This window comes from Diabrotica undecimpunctata, chromosome 6, assembly GCF_040954645.1.
Source record: "Diabrotica undecimpunctata isolate CICGRU chromosome 6, icDiaUnde3, whole genome shotgun sequence".
Lineage (NCBI taxonomy): Eukaryota > Metazoa > Arthropoda > Insecta > Coleoptera > Chrysomelidae > Diabrotica > Diabrotica undecimpunctata.
In genome coordinates this window covers 22,545,500-22,559,011 of record NC_092808.1, presented here as the reverse complement: position 1 = coordinate 22,559,011, position 13,512 = coordinate 22,545,500, and the positions used below count along the sequence as shown (strand labels likewise).

Below are 13,512 nucleotides of genomic sequence, written 5' to 3'. Positions count from 1 at the left end.
TTAATTTTGTGTCAGACAGAAAGATTTTATTTTAAGTAATCTTACCGTAAAAGGTCCAGAAAGAAGACGAGGCAAAAATAATGACTCAGTTATTGTTCAAAATTCTAAACAATACCATTTTCAGAAGAATAAAGCCAAACGTCGTATATGCCAGTCTTTCTTCTTAAAAACACTTAACATTAGTAACTGCGTTGTTCTAAATGCCTTTAAACATAAAGGTCCATCTGGAAATTTTGTTGGTAATGACAAAAGAGGGATATCGTCTCCTGTCAATAAAACTAAGCCTGAGGTTATCGCCGAGGTAAAACGCCACATAGAAAGTTTTTCCAAACTGCAATCACATTACTGCCGTTGAGACAGTAAAAGGCGGTATTTGGATAGCAAATTGAGTATATCCAAAATGTATCAGTTCTATACAGAAAAATGCGAAACGGAAGGAAAATCAACAGTGTCATTGATAACTTATAAACGAATATTTGGCCAAAATTATAGTTATTCATTTGTTAAACCAAAAAAGGATAAATGCTTAATATGTGAAACATATAAGCCAATTACAGCTGAAAATGTAGATAATAAGACTCTACAACATCATTTACAAAGAAGAGACAACTGCTATTCTGTAAAGCAAGCAGATAAAGAAAGATTTTTGCAAGATAATAGTTTTGTATATGCAACATTTGATTTACAATCTATGTTACGGATACCAAGTTCAGATGTTAGCCCAATGTATTACTCTCGAAAATTATGTGTATACAATTTGACTATATACCAATCATGTCAAGAAGCAAGTTGTTGTCATGGTAAATGAGGAAGTTTAGAGATAAGAATGTGCCTCTTTAAATATATTACCCAGTTGCCGCCACATGTAACTGAAATAGCATTTTGGTCTGATACATGTGAAGGACAAAACAGAAATCAACATGTAGCAACCCTTTTGTTATATGCAGTGAACAATTCACATATTGATGTTATAGAACATAAATTTCTGGAAAGCGGCACAATTACATGGAAGCTGATTCCATGCATAGTGCGATAGAAAAAGCAAAAAAGTATGTAACTATGTATTCAATGAACGTTTGGTTAAATTTCTTTCGGATAGCCTGATCTACGCGAAAATCAAAAAATTCTAAACCGTACAAAATTACAGAAATAAAGTACACAGATTTTTATTATTTGAAGCAACTTTCAAAACGTCTTATCTATAGACGAATAAAAATAGATCTACAGACGAAACTGGGAAGGTTATTAATTAAAAGCTTAAAATACTCCAAGCAAGAACCAGGCATAAATGAATACAAGTATAAACATACTGACTCCTACCTCTCAATTTATATTAACGGAAAGGGAAGGCCAACAAATCAACCAAAAGATTTACCCATGCTTTACAAAAAACAGCTACTTATCAGTATTCAGAAAAATAATGATTTAATGAAATTTTGCAAAAACAACATTATACCAGATCAATTTCGAGGTTGGTTCAGGTCTTTTCCCACATCAAAACTGGTCACAGATGTCATACTTGACTGGTATACTGGTAATTCTTTCTGAGTTAGTGCCTGAACTTAACTCTGTATATCTGTTTTTTAATAATATAAAGATTAAAGACTTTTTTCTCTTTTGTTATAAAAGGTTTTACCCCATAAATATTAATTTATAGATTTAAATGTTTCAACTGTTCTATTAAATAAGTACATTCAATGGCAAGAAAAATCAACTAACCCCATATTAAAAACAGTTTTCATGAATAAAATAATATTTTTCAATATATTGTTACATGTATGTACACACCACCTGTGGTTAACATCCTTCAAAATCATATCCAGGTACCAAAACTTGAACAGCCAGTGTACCCGATTTTTAAGAGGTTTAATAATGTTTAAACACATTTTTCTCAAAACTTTGTGAATTAGTGGATTTTCCCAGTATGCCCATGATATATATATATATATTAAATAATTGTGGAGACAGTATACATCCTTGTCTGACACCTTATTCTGAATGGAATTTGTTTGAGAGTGTGTCAAGCACTTTAACTGTTCCAGTAGTGTGTATAGTTCAGATATAAGTGAAATTAAGTACTGTGGTACACCTACTTCTTTTAGTATCTGCCATAAGTGTTGCCATTTGACCCTATCAAATGCTTTGCGATAATCTATAGTATAGCATTATTTTGCAGGAATGTGAGATAAGAGAGATGGTTCTATAGTTGTCGCATTTATGGAAGCTGCCTTTTTATGTATTTTCGTTATTGTAGATTTTGTTCAATCGTCAGGCTATTGCTTAGAATGTCAAATTTTGTTACAGAGCAGTAAATGCATACCTATTTAAAATAAAAACTTTCAGAAACAGATACATGTGAATGTGACAGCAGTTTTGATGACCTTAACCACTGGGTATTTCAGTGTCAGTATAATCAAGAAGCCATAAAATGTTTATTTCAAGCCTTCTCCCAACAAAAAATCATACTGCTGCAGAACATTGTTTCTCTCCTATATTTAAGTAGTTGAAACCCACTTATTAGATTGATTTCACATTCATACAGTAACAAATCTTACAAATGATAGAGTAGGATGTTTTCTCTTATATAAATATCTATGGCTTGGATGTTTCAATGGGAAAGACAAAATCAAGACTGAACAGTAAACAGAAAATTTTGCAGAGATCATTGTAATTTTTTTTTAGAACAGTCTCTTCTTTCAACTTTATACTGCATTGTTAAACTCAGATGTGTGGCATGTGTCAATGTCTTAAGGGTCGATGTGGCATGAATCTTGGTTGTTTGAGCATTGTTATCAAAATTTGGCAAACATATGGAATTTCTCTGGCTATCTTCATGCCAGATAATGAATGCTATTGCCTGTTGAACTAAAAAGTGCAATAACTGCATTGATAACATTGGTGATGGATTAAAGATGCACAAATTTTGAATCACACTAGATAGAAAAGCTGGAAGAATGTACAAAGACAAATATAAATGGTATTGAATTTCTATGTAGATTAATTACTACATAATATTCTCCTTAAGAATACAGCAAAAAAGGGTTTACATATTAGAGCACATACAGTTCCGTTCATGCAAATTAAAAAAGTATAAGTCCTATATCTGTTTTGTTTCATATTAGTTCTAGTTTTATAGAAAATTTACTTACTGTTACAGTGGGTGATGAATTTAATAAACTTGCTATCATAGGATTGGTACTAGTATTAGGAATAGGTCTATTGGTAATAGCTGTATGTAGAATAGGGGTGCTTGGAACTTGTGAAGGAGACTTTAATAAACTTGTGAGTAAAGGAGAAAGTGCAGGTTTCATTGTCTCTGAAGGTTGTGAATATATTTGATGATGTTGTTGTTGATTGAGCTGTGGTTGCTGTTGAAGGACAATCTCATCCATATGTTCTTGTTCTATCAGATTGTCTAGGCGATCTGAGCTTTTACGTTTTTGTCCCATTATAGTTTTTGAAGGTCTCCAGACCTTCTCAATTTCCTGTTTACGTAGTTCCCTCTCTTTCAACCATCTGGCATGTGTTATGGATTCCTGTTCTTTTTGGTTCTCTTCATCTTCTATTTCCTGACACCACTTATCTAACTGTTCCTCTGATACCTTTCCTAGAAGTTTAAATAATGACAAAAATTTATGGGAGCAAAAATAACAAACAAATAATTACATAGGTGACAAATATCACTTTACATAATATTTCATTTTACAAAACCACCTAGTCTATAGAATACACATAATATTTATATTATAAATGCTGTTTTTATTATTTTTTTTTAGAGAATTTACAGGAAACCCCATTTTTTGATTAAATTTCAATATCTAATATAAAATATAATAAGCATAAATCTATACATTTTAAAACACATATAAAAGAAAGAATATGACATCATATTTACTTAAGTCATAAAAACATATCAAATTTATGCAGGAACCTCTTAAAACCTAAATACTTTATTAAATCCAAAAATGGCAGGTAAGTCTACAATAATGTCTAGATAAAATTTTAGTTTATCAACCATGTGATCTAAATGACCATAGAGGGGGACATGTGATCAATAAACTCTGCTCATTAGAAAAAAAAAACAGGGACTGCTTTGCCTCAGTTTTCTCTGTCACACTATGTGACTGTATTGCAACAGGGAGTCAATTTGTAATAGATGTCTATGGATTCTTGGGTCAACCTAACCTAACATAACCCAACTTAACCAAAGTTCTGATACATAAATTGACTTTTAATGTTGTTTTAATTGACATGTAAGTTGCTATGTATACTCGGTTCGCTATCTCCAGTCCGAACTGGCTAGTGAATTTAGTAATTATTTTTTGCCAAGTTAGTTACTTTTTGACAGACTCGAAGTGGCTGGAAATTACTATACAACCAAGCACACATACTTATAGCCAATATTAATAGTAAACAAACTAAATAGTATATAAAATAGAACTTTACAAATTACCGACAATCAATATTTATTTATTTGCACCATATATAATAAATGGTTATGTTAAATTATAACAACTAAAATATATCTTTTAAATATATACTACCCAAAATGTTATGGGTTGAGTATACACTTCCACTATTTAGAATAATTCTTCTTTTTTTAAAGAGAGAAGTCTGCAATAGTAGTATACTTGAGCTATTAATAGTGAGAAGTAGGAATTGTCGTGTTGTAGGTTTCCGACAATGAATCTGTCAAAATATGCCCGAGCTAAGTGAATGGAGTATATCAGTTGACACACAATCCTTCAAAAATTCCAGTATCTTACTAATTTTGGAGTTCTTAAGTACTTAGTAAATTTTAGCATTTGTACATATTTCTCATCCAACTTTGTTTTTCTTGCTTCTGTTATCTTCTAAAAGGTTCACTATAGAACTACAAAAAAGATACTCCTGTATCATTTTATAAAATGTTAATTCTGTGATGTATATTTTAATACTGAGACATAGAGACCTTCTACACACTTAATACCTAAATTATCCAAACACAATCCCCTAGTTAAGATTTTTTGCTTTTTCTCTGTTTGTTTATTTATAATTTCATTATTAGTTTATTGGTAAATTTTTTTGTTTTTGTTAAGTAAATCCGATTCTCTGCAACAACAACTAAAATAGTAGCTAATTTATATCTGCTATTTCTTTTAACAGCAATTATTATTTTATAGTGAATGGTATAAGCATTTTTTACAGCTAAGGAAATAAGGACAAATTATGTGTTTCTAATCTAAACTCCCTGTAAATGTCTATAATGAACAAACCTGACTGAAGCAGAATCATATCCTCTTGTAATTTTTGATATTCTGCCTTTTCTTCTGCAAGAAGTTTCTTCAATTCTACTTGCCTCTCGGTACTTAGTCTTTTTAAAATACTTTCTGCCGGCGTTTCCCCACCGGAGTCAATAGTGCTTTTCTTATTTTTTCTCTTAGGAGTTTCGACATTACCCAATAACATGCCATATTGGGCCGCACAATTTTTTAAATGAAACCAGTCAGACGGTCGATTTGGTTCACCAAAAGGTTTTAAAGCTCTAGAAACAGACATCCAATTCTGGTCGCCACTTCTACAAACTGCAGAAGCCAAACAAAGTTGTTCTCTTACGGACCATTTATCTAATGGTTCTCGTTTCAATTGAAGCCTTTCCTGAACCGATGTCATGTTTATTGGAACTTAACTACGTATCTTTCGCGTTCGAAGGACTTATGGAAGTTGAAAAATGTAAATATAAATAAACTAAACCTTGTAGTTGGTTAAGTGACATATGGCATATTTAGGAGCAAATTTGACAAATGACTGCCAGAGAAAACGTGATTTGTTTGAAGTTTGAATCATCACAGAGTGTTGTTATTTTCATAGTTTTTCCCACTTTTCCTATAATTTTTATAAGATGACGTTTTAAATATGATTTAAATAATATCGAAACATTTAAAACATTTGCCGAAAATGGAACTAAATCTGCGAAAATCGCACAAAATAGTTTTATCAAAATAAATAAAGGTAGAATTTCAGAAATCAGCTTCACTGTTGCCAAGTTCAGAGTTTTCCTTGTATGAAAATGTCAAAACAAAGCTTAATAATAAACAAAATGCAAAAAATTAATTGGGACACAAAAATTTAAAAGTTTTTGCCGCTGAGAATATCATCAGAAATAATTTATTTATTTATTTTTTGTAAAAATATTGGTCATATTGGAATTTTTTTAGAAACATAACCACGCAGGTTTATTAGTGGAGTATTGGAATTTTTATTTAAATTTTAAATTTGTATTAAATTTTATTTGGTGGTTATAACAGCGTTAAAATAAATTTAAAATTTATTAATATTTTTGAAAATTCGATGTGGTGCCAAATAATCACAAAATTATTTTGATGTTTATGAGCTTTCTGTTTTTACATTTTTGTATGTGTTCTGTGATTTTTACACAGATTTTATATTAATTTTTCAAAGCGATTCAATCCTATAATATAATGTTATAGGACTTAAAATCAACGGTTTTTAATTTAATGTATAACGCCAAAGGTAATGTTATTACAGTTATTGTAACACTTTGTACTTACATACTCATTAAGGTTCATTTTTTAAATCATCACATGACAATTATACTAACAACAGGATACTGAACCATAATTTTAAATTACTAAAATAATATAAATAATTTTCAACTGTAAAGTTTTATAATAATTATTTTAATGTTCTGTTCAATTTATTAAAATTGAAACGTGCGTATTTGAATTTACCGCGACTATCTGCGCAGAATAGTTGCGTTTGCCCTTGTGATCCTGTCGGTCCCTCTGTGCTCTTTGAGCGTTGTTGTGAATTCAATATGGCGAACGTTGGTGTTGTATCCGTTTACAAAAAGAAGTTAAATTGATCTGCGAATAAAATAATTATTTAATTAAATACAGTGTACTTTAAAAATCTCAGCATCTTTGGCCCTTTCTGGCATACAATAATTTTTATTAGATTGCATTTCATTTTTCACAAAGGAATTGTGTTTGCACTCATAGAAAATTAGTCAAATCTCTTTTCAAAAATTTTAATTTTGCTAGCGTTATTAGCAAATTAGTGATATTCAGGTTGGTATTTTGTTTACTCTTCACGACTAATATTTAGAACTTGAATGATATGTTTGTTGATTCAATCATCTGACATAAATGTTATGTTTTTACTTTGCAATATTATGTCAATTTTGTATTTTTGATTGTAGACGGAATGTGGGAAATTTGCCAGTATATAGCTGAGAAATAAGAAAATTTCAACCATGACGGACACAAGAAGGAGAGTGAAATTATATGCATTAAATGCGGATAGACAGTGGGATGATAGAGGTACAGGACATGTTTCTTCCTCCTATGTTGATCGTTTGAAGGGAATATCTTTGTTAGTGCGTGCAGAAAGTGATGGTTCGTTGTTACTAGAATCGAAAATTCAACCAGATACTGCTTACCAAAAGCAACAAGACACATTAATAGTATGGTCTGAAGGTGACAATTTTGATTTAGCTTTAAGTTTTCAAGAGAAGCTTGGTTGTGATGAGATCTGGGAGAAAATATGTCAAGTGCAAGGAAAAGACCCTTCTGTTGAAATTACACAAGACATTGTTGAAGAATCAGAAGATGAAAGGTTTGATGATATGTCTGATTCTGCCCCACCAATTGAGTTACCTAGCTGTGAACTCAGTCGTTTAGAGGATATCAGTGAATTAATTAGCAACTGTTTAAGCTCTCCAATGAGAAAAGAAAAGTTAGCAACTGCTATTGAAAGTGAAGGGTATATAAGAAAACTTATTAATTTATTTCATATGTGCGAAGATCTAGAGAGTATGGAAGGGTTACATCATCTATATGACATATTCAAAAACATATTTTTATTAAACAAAAATGTTTTATTTGATGTGATGTTTAGTGATGAACTAATCTTTGATGTGGTGGGTTGTTTAGAATATGATCCTTCATCTCCTACTCCAAAAAGACATAGAGAATATCTTAAGCAACAAGCAACATTCAGGGAAGCAATTCCTATAAAAAATACAGAGCTGCTGTCAAAAATCCATCAAACATTTAGGGTTCAATATATTCAAGATGTTGTGCTACCCACTCCTTCAGTGTTTGAAGAAAATATGCTTTCAACATTGAGCAGTTTTATATTTTTTAATAAAGTTGAAATAGTGTCCTTAGTACAAGAAGATGAGAAGTTTTTGACAGAACTTTTCTCCATATTAACAGATATACACACACCCAATACCAAAAGAAGAGATTTGGTTCTCTTTTTAAAAGAATTCTGTAATTATTCACAAAACTTACAACCTCAGGCTAAAGAAACTTTCTACAAGACTTTAACTTCTCTTGGAATTCTGCCAGCACTTGAAATAACCCTCGCTATAGATGATGTGAAGACCAAGACTGCTTCCATTGATATACTTACTTACATTGTAGAATTTTCACCATCTGTAGTTAGGGAGTATACACTACAACAGGCTAGTAATACTGATGAGGTAAGTTGCTCTGTCTTATATTATAACCAGTTTAAATTATTCAAAAGTTGTAATTTATTGTCAAAAACTTAATAATTTTATAATGTTAAAAGTTGGTTATCCTAAAGTGAAAGTTATCTTTATGATAGCGGTAAAGTATAAAAATCCTTCATGCAGTTACATTTAATGTATTTGTCCATTACTGAAATCTATTTAAGTTGTTTTTATTGGTTTATATATTTATTTAAGTTCATGTATTTTTTTAAAATTTTTCCAGGTAGGCCAGAAATTGTTATTAACAAACAAAAAAACAATTTTCGGAATCACTTTGAGTAAAAATTTTTTCGGCATATCTCATTGAAATAAATACTTTTTCTATTTTGATAATTTTTCGAAAAATGTTTCATTTTTGAGTGATTTGCAATTTTTTGTCAAAATAAAATGCCTTAATTAGTGATTTTTGGGATTTTTTTTTTCTAAAAAACTACTAAATGAATTGCAATTCTATAAAAAACTTTATAATCTTTAAACCTTCAAGTACAAGTAAGAATATTTTTGCAAAGATAAATGGATTCTATCTTGCTCAAAATATGAAACCAAATAATTCAAATATGCATTTCAAGCAATCTATCGCTGTATACTGTATATGATAACAAGCTTGTACAGTTACAGTGCTTAGAAATGCTGTTTACTTTAAAACTGTTTTTAGCAAGATAGAAACCACATATCCTTAATAATTTACGTAATTCATTTAGTAGTTTTTTAGAAAAAAAAAAATCACTATTTAATCAAGGCATTTTTTCAACAAACAATTGCAAATAACTGAAAAAAGAAGCTTTTTTCAAAAAATTACCAAGATAGAAAAAGTATTTACTTGGATGAGATACATCTATAACAATTTTACTTGAAGTGATTTGGGAAATTATTTTTTGTTATATTATAACAATTTTCGGCCCACATGGAAAAATTAAAAAAATAAATATTTGAACTTGAAAAAATGTACGGAATCAAATAAAAAAAGGTTTGGTGCGGCAGAAATGCAAAAAAAAACAAAAATACAAGCTTTACTGGGAGCGCATTTAGCTTACAGACTAACCAGTGGCACATAATAGACCAAATCTCATACTAGTTAATAAGCTTACTAGACAGACAACACTAATAGATGTGGCGATACCTAACAATAATAATCTAAGTGTTAAATACAACGAAAAAAGCCTTAAGTACAGAAATCTGGAAATAAAAATAACAAGACAATGAAAAATGGAATATACTTAGACAATACCTATTATTCTCTGTATGACTGGAGTGTTTTCAAAGAGCCTATTAGAGAACAAAAAACAGATGGGTCTTAATAAACATCTCTATAAGACCATGAAGGAAGCTGTGCTACGCTTTTGGGAGATACTCTGAAGTATCAAGTCCCTAGGGCTTGATAACACGGAAAGAGTCCAACCAGAGGTCAATGCTTTTAATACTGTAGTTATTTGGGATGAGTGAATTTTCTCCTTTGAGGGAGTGTGTGCTGAATAGCTAAATCTACAAATAAATAATAAATTCATCATGAATGGGTCAGCCACAGCCATAAAATGTTTGAATAGCACTATACTACGGTTGAACACATAAGACATGGGCAAGTCCTGAATTAGCCTGCAAGACACTCCATGTCAAACACAGGATAATGCATTAAGTAAAGGAAGAAGAATAGAGATGATTTTATACTTAACTTGTTTCAATGTTAGTTTTTTATGTTTGAAATATTTGACAGAGATTCTTTAAAGATTTTCTGTTTATTTTAAACTTTTTTTTATTGTTTTCTAAGGATTGTGAAAAATCCAAATTAGATTTGTTTTGTCAGTATATTCATATTCAAATACTATGGCACAAAAAATACTATCTGATAGAGACAATATTGTATTATTATTTTCATATCTTAATTATGACATTTATATATAAATATTCTATTTTTGGAATGTGCACAATTGATACCAAGAAGAAGTAGGAAAAGTTTACTTATTAAAAAATAGGGAAAGCCCTAATATACACAAAATATAATCCATTTATAACAACATTATAAGGTAAAGATAACAATTACAATTTAAATATAGTACCCAGAGTTATTAAAAATATAAACCATATATAACAATATCCATAAAAACCTGACTAAAAAAAACAACTACCTAACTATTGGTTGATATGATATACCATTTGACATGATATAAAATTAATTCTTATTTAAATTTATTTCAGGATCAAATGCTTCTCAATATTATTATTGAACAAATGATATGTGATAATGATCCAGAATTAGGGGGTGCTGTTCAATTGATGGGTGTTTTAAGAATTCTTCTGGACCCAGAAAATATGCTAGCTTCTGTCAACAAATCTGAGAAGACAGACTTTCTCAATTTTTTCTACAAGCATAGTGTTCACATCTTAATAGGTAAGTATTTTTATGATATTGGTTTTCAAGAATAGTTATTAAACTGTTTCTAAAAACTATTCAATTACTTTACTCAGAAGGTATCAAATATGTCTGACTTCATTATATAGTCGAGGAAATAAACCATAAAAATAGGCTTTACTATCGATTTTCTGCAAAGTAAGATGGATTTGAATGAGGTTTTGGGCATTTGATTCGTAATAATCTCTACAAACTGTGTGGCTGACCATATTTGGTAATAAAAAACTGCATTTGTGCTTTAAAAAATGCATTTTAAAAGTGAATTTTTAAGTATTTAAAGTTAAAAGCTTTTATTTTATTTATAACTCAATGAATAATGATACAATGGGTCTAATTTTGTGCTCGAGGGTTTTTGAGGTTGCTGAATAGAAATATGACTCTGGAAAGAGTTTCTGAAGTACCGGGTACCTGATAAGGGTGTTCCTTCTTTTGGAGTTAGCCTTCAACTGACAATTGGCAAGAGCCTCCCAGTAACAAGTTTTGGTTGATTAAATAATGAATTTTAACAAACTCCAGAGGGTGGTGTTAATAACAGTCTTAGTGGGTACTCCGAAGACTCTTGTGAGTGTCATATGTTAGCTACCTCTAAAGTCCTCAAGCAACAAAATTGGACTTATTTTTATCAATATTCATTGAGTTATAAATGTTTTTAATACTTAAAAGTGTATTTTTCTCATTGTTCACGATCAGATATGGCCACAAAGGTTAAAGTAAGTTTATTAACGTTTCAATTTCCACTTCGGAAATCATTCTCAAAATATAAAACATTAATAAATTAAACAAATTTTGTTTTTTGTTACTTGGTCAACAATTCTTCTAATAATTTAGAACAGTAAAAATACAAAATCCAGAGGGTGACCCAAAGTGCAGATGGGAGAACATGATAGAGAAGATATCAACAGAATGAAGATACCTAACTGGAGAACAACAAATAGAAAATAGAAAGGAATGTAATTTTTTCCACATAACAACCTGTGAAGGAAGACAGTAGAGAATAAGAAGACAGTAGAAAATAATGTTTAGCATGCAAATAAATTTGTTACTGTCTACTGACCCTATTGTTAAATGTGAAAGATGTTACAAGAATATATTTTGTTTCAATACAATAATCAAGAAAAATAAACATAATTGCCAATGCATTAATGGCATTTATTCAATATTATACTATATTATAATTATGACAATATTCATTTGCACTTTTATCCATTCTCTAATAAATGGACATAAAGACAAATATGAAAAAAAATATTAACGCTAATATGCGATCAAGGTGTGATTTTTGGCAGTTAATGTAAAAACTGCACTGAAATAATCAAAAATATGCTTTTTAATTGTTAATGGCAAATTGCTAATTGAACTTCTATGGACTATCTATATTTCTATAAATACATGTGATTTTTGGATTAGGATGGGTAAAATAACTATTTTTAATTGGATTTTGGAAAACCTACAAGTTTCTATTGTATTAATATATTTATTAAATCATTAAGGTATCACAATTAAAAAATCATTAGTGTGTGAATAGACGATAATCACCATAAATTAAGTCATTATTTTGTCAAATGATTTATCAGATTTCCATTATTATTTCATAATTAAGCCTTGAAACTTATTTATCCTGATTGTCATATTTGTTTAATCATTTGTTTTTAATTTTACAATAAATAAACCCTAGGTAAGCTTTACAATTTGATCAGTATCCTGATAAAAAGCTGAACTTTCATGATGAAATCATCATCAAAGCTGAAAATGTTTGCCTATGATATTATCATTATACCTATTATTTGTTTTCCTTAATTACACCTATTCTTATGTTTTCTATCATGAGTCATGCCAGTTTTATTTCTCCTAACATTTCTCGCATAAATGTCTTCCAATTGGCCAAAAAAGATGTGGTGTTTAGAAAAATTTTCATTTCCTTGAATGTAATAATCACAGAACTGGCAAAATAACTTCCATAGAAGTATTACTCTGCTAATGAACAAGCAGAATTGTTTATACTGAGGAAGATGAGGCCTAAATCTGTTCTAGTACATTCATTGTTAATTTAATCATTTTTGGCCACACTCCTTGTGTGCTTTGCAGGTGTTTTTTGTTTGCTTGTGACTCATAGAAAAGTTGGTGGTTATTTTAAGTGTGAGTGGCATCATATCACACCTACTTTGCTATAACATCACTTATGCATCTGACGTAATTTTTCAGGAGAAGCGTTTAAAAATTCTACATCCTATTATATTGTATAGTTCTTGTCGACTTGACAGTAACTTAAATTTTATCATAAAATGATAATATTTAAACAACAACTTTAGATTTTATTTTAAAATAGAAGCAAACATCTCACTAATTATTATTATATATAGGCGAGGTTTCTGCAGCCTCTGCCGCTTCTCGCATTTCGAACGCCATCGTTTTCTGTCCATCCATTCGTCTTCTTTGATGATTCTATCTCTCATTATGTGCCGTACATTTCTTCCCAGGTAACTTCTTCCCCTTCTTCTTCTTTGTTGTGGTTTGTAATTTAAAGCTTTCTTTGGCCATCTATCTTTATTCATTCGCTTCACGTGACCATACCACACTAGTTGTC

At 30.2% G+C, this 13,512-nt stretch overlaps 2 protein-coding genes across 4 annotated transcripts in view; one reads left to right on the top strand and one right to left on the bottom strand.

The window, feature by feature from the left end:
* Brd8 (Bromodomain containing 8) overlaps positions 1-5,774 on the bottom strand; it is a 37,859-nt gene extending 32,085 nt beyond the window's left edge. The window contains exons 1-2 of the mRNA XM_072534434.1: positions 5,256-5,774; positions 3,150-3,607 (exon numbers count right to left, since the gene is read on the bottom strand). Coding sequence (XP_072390535.1) covers positions 3,150-3,607; positions 5,256-5,652 — 855 coding nt within the window. The 5' untranslated portion in view covers positions 5,653-5,774. The remainder of the gene's footprint in view (positions 1-3,149; positions 3,608-5,255) is intronic.
* A 621-nt stretch (positions 5,775-6,395) lies between these two features.
* flfl (serine/threonine-protein phosphatase 4 regulatory subunit 3 flfl) overlaps positions 6,396-13,512 on the top strand; it is a 40,257-nt gene continuing 33,140 nt past the window's right edge. For 2 of the 3 annotated variants that reach the window (XR_011951192.1, XM_072534432.1), the window contains exons 1-3: positions 6,788-7,070; positions 7,202-8,488; positions 10,715-10,907. Coding sequence is in view for 2 of the 3 variants with exons in the window: in XM_072534432.1 (XP_072390533.1) it covers positions 7,256-8,488; positions 10,715-10,907 (1,426 nt within the window). In the remaining variant the exon portion in view is untranslated. Of the gene's footprint in view, positions 6,514-6,787; positions 7,071-7,201; positions 8,489-10,714; positions 10,908-13,512 lie in introns of those variants that run through there. The other variant, XM_072534433.1, reaches the window with a different exon arrangement.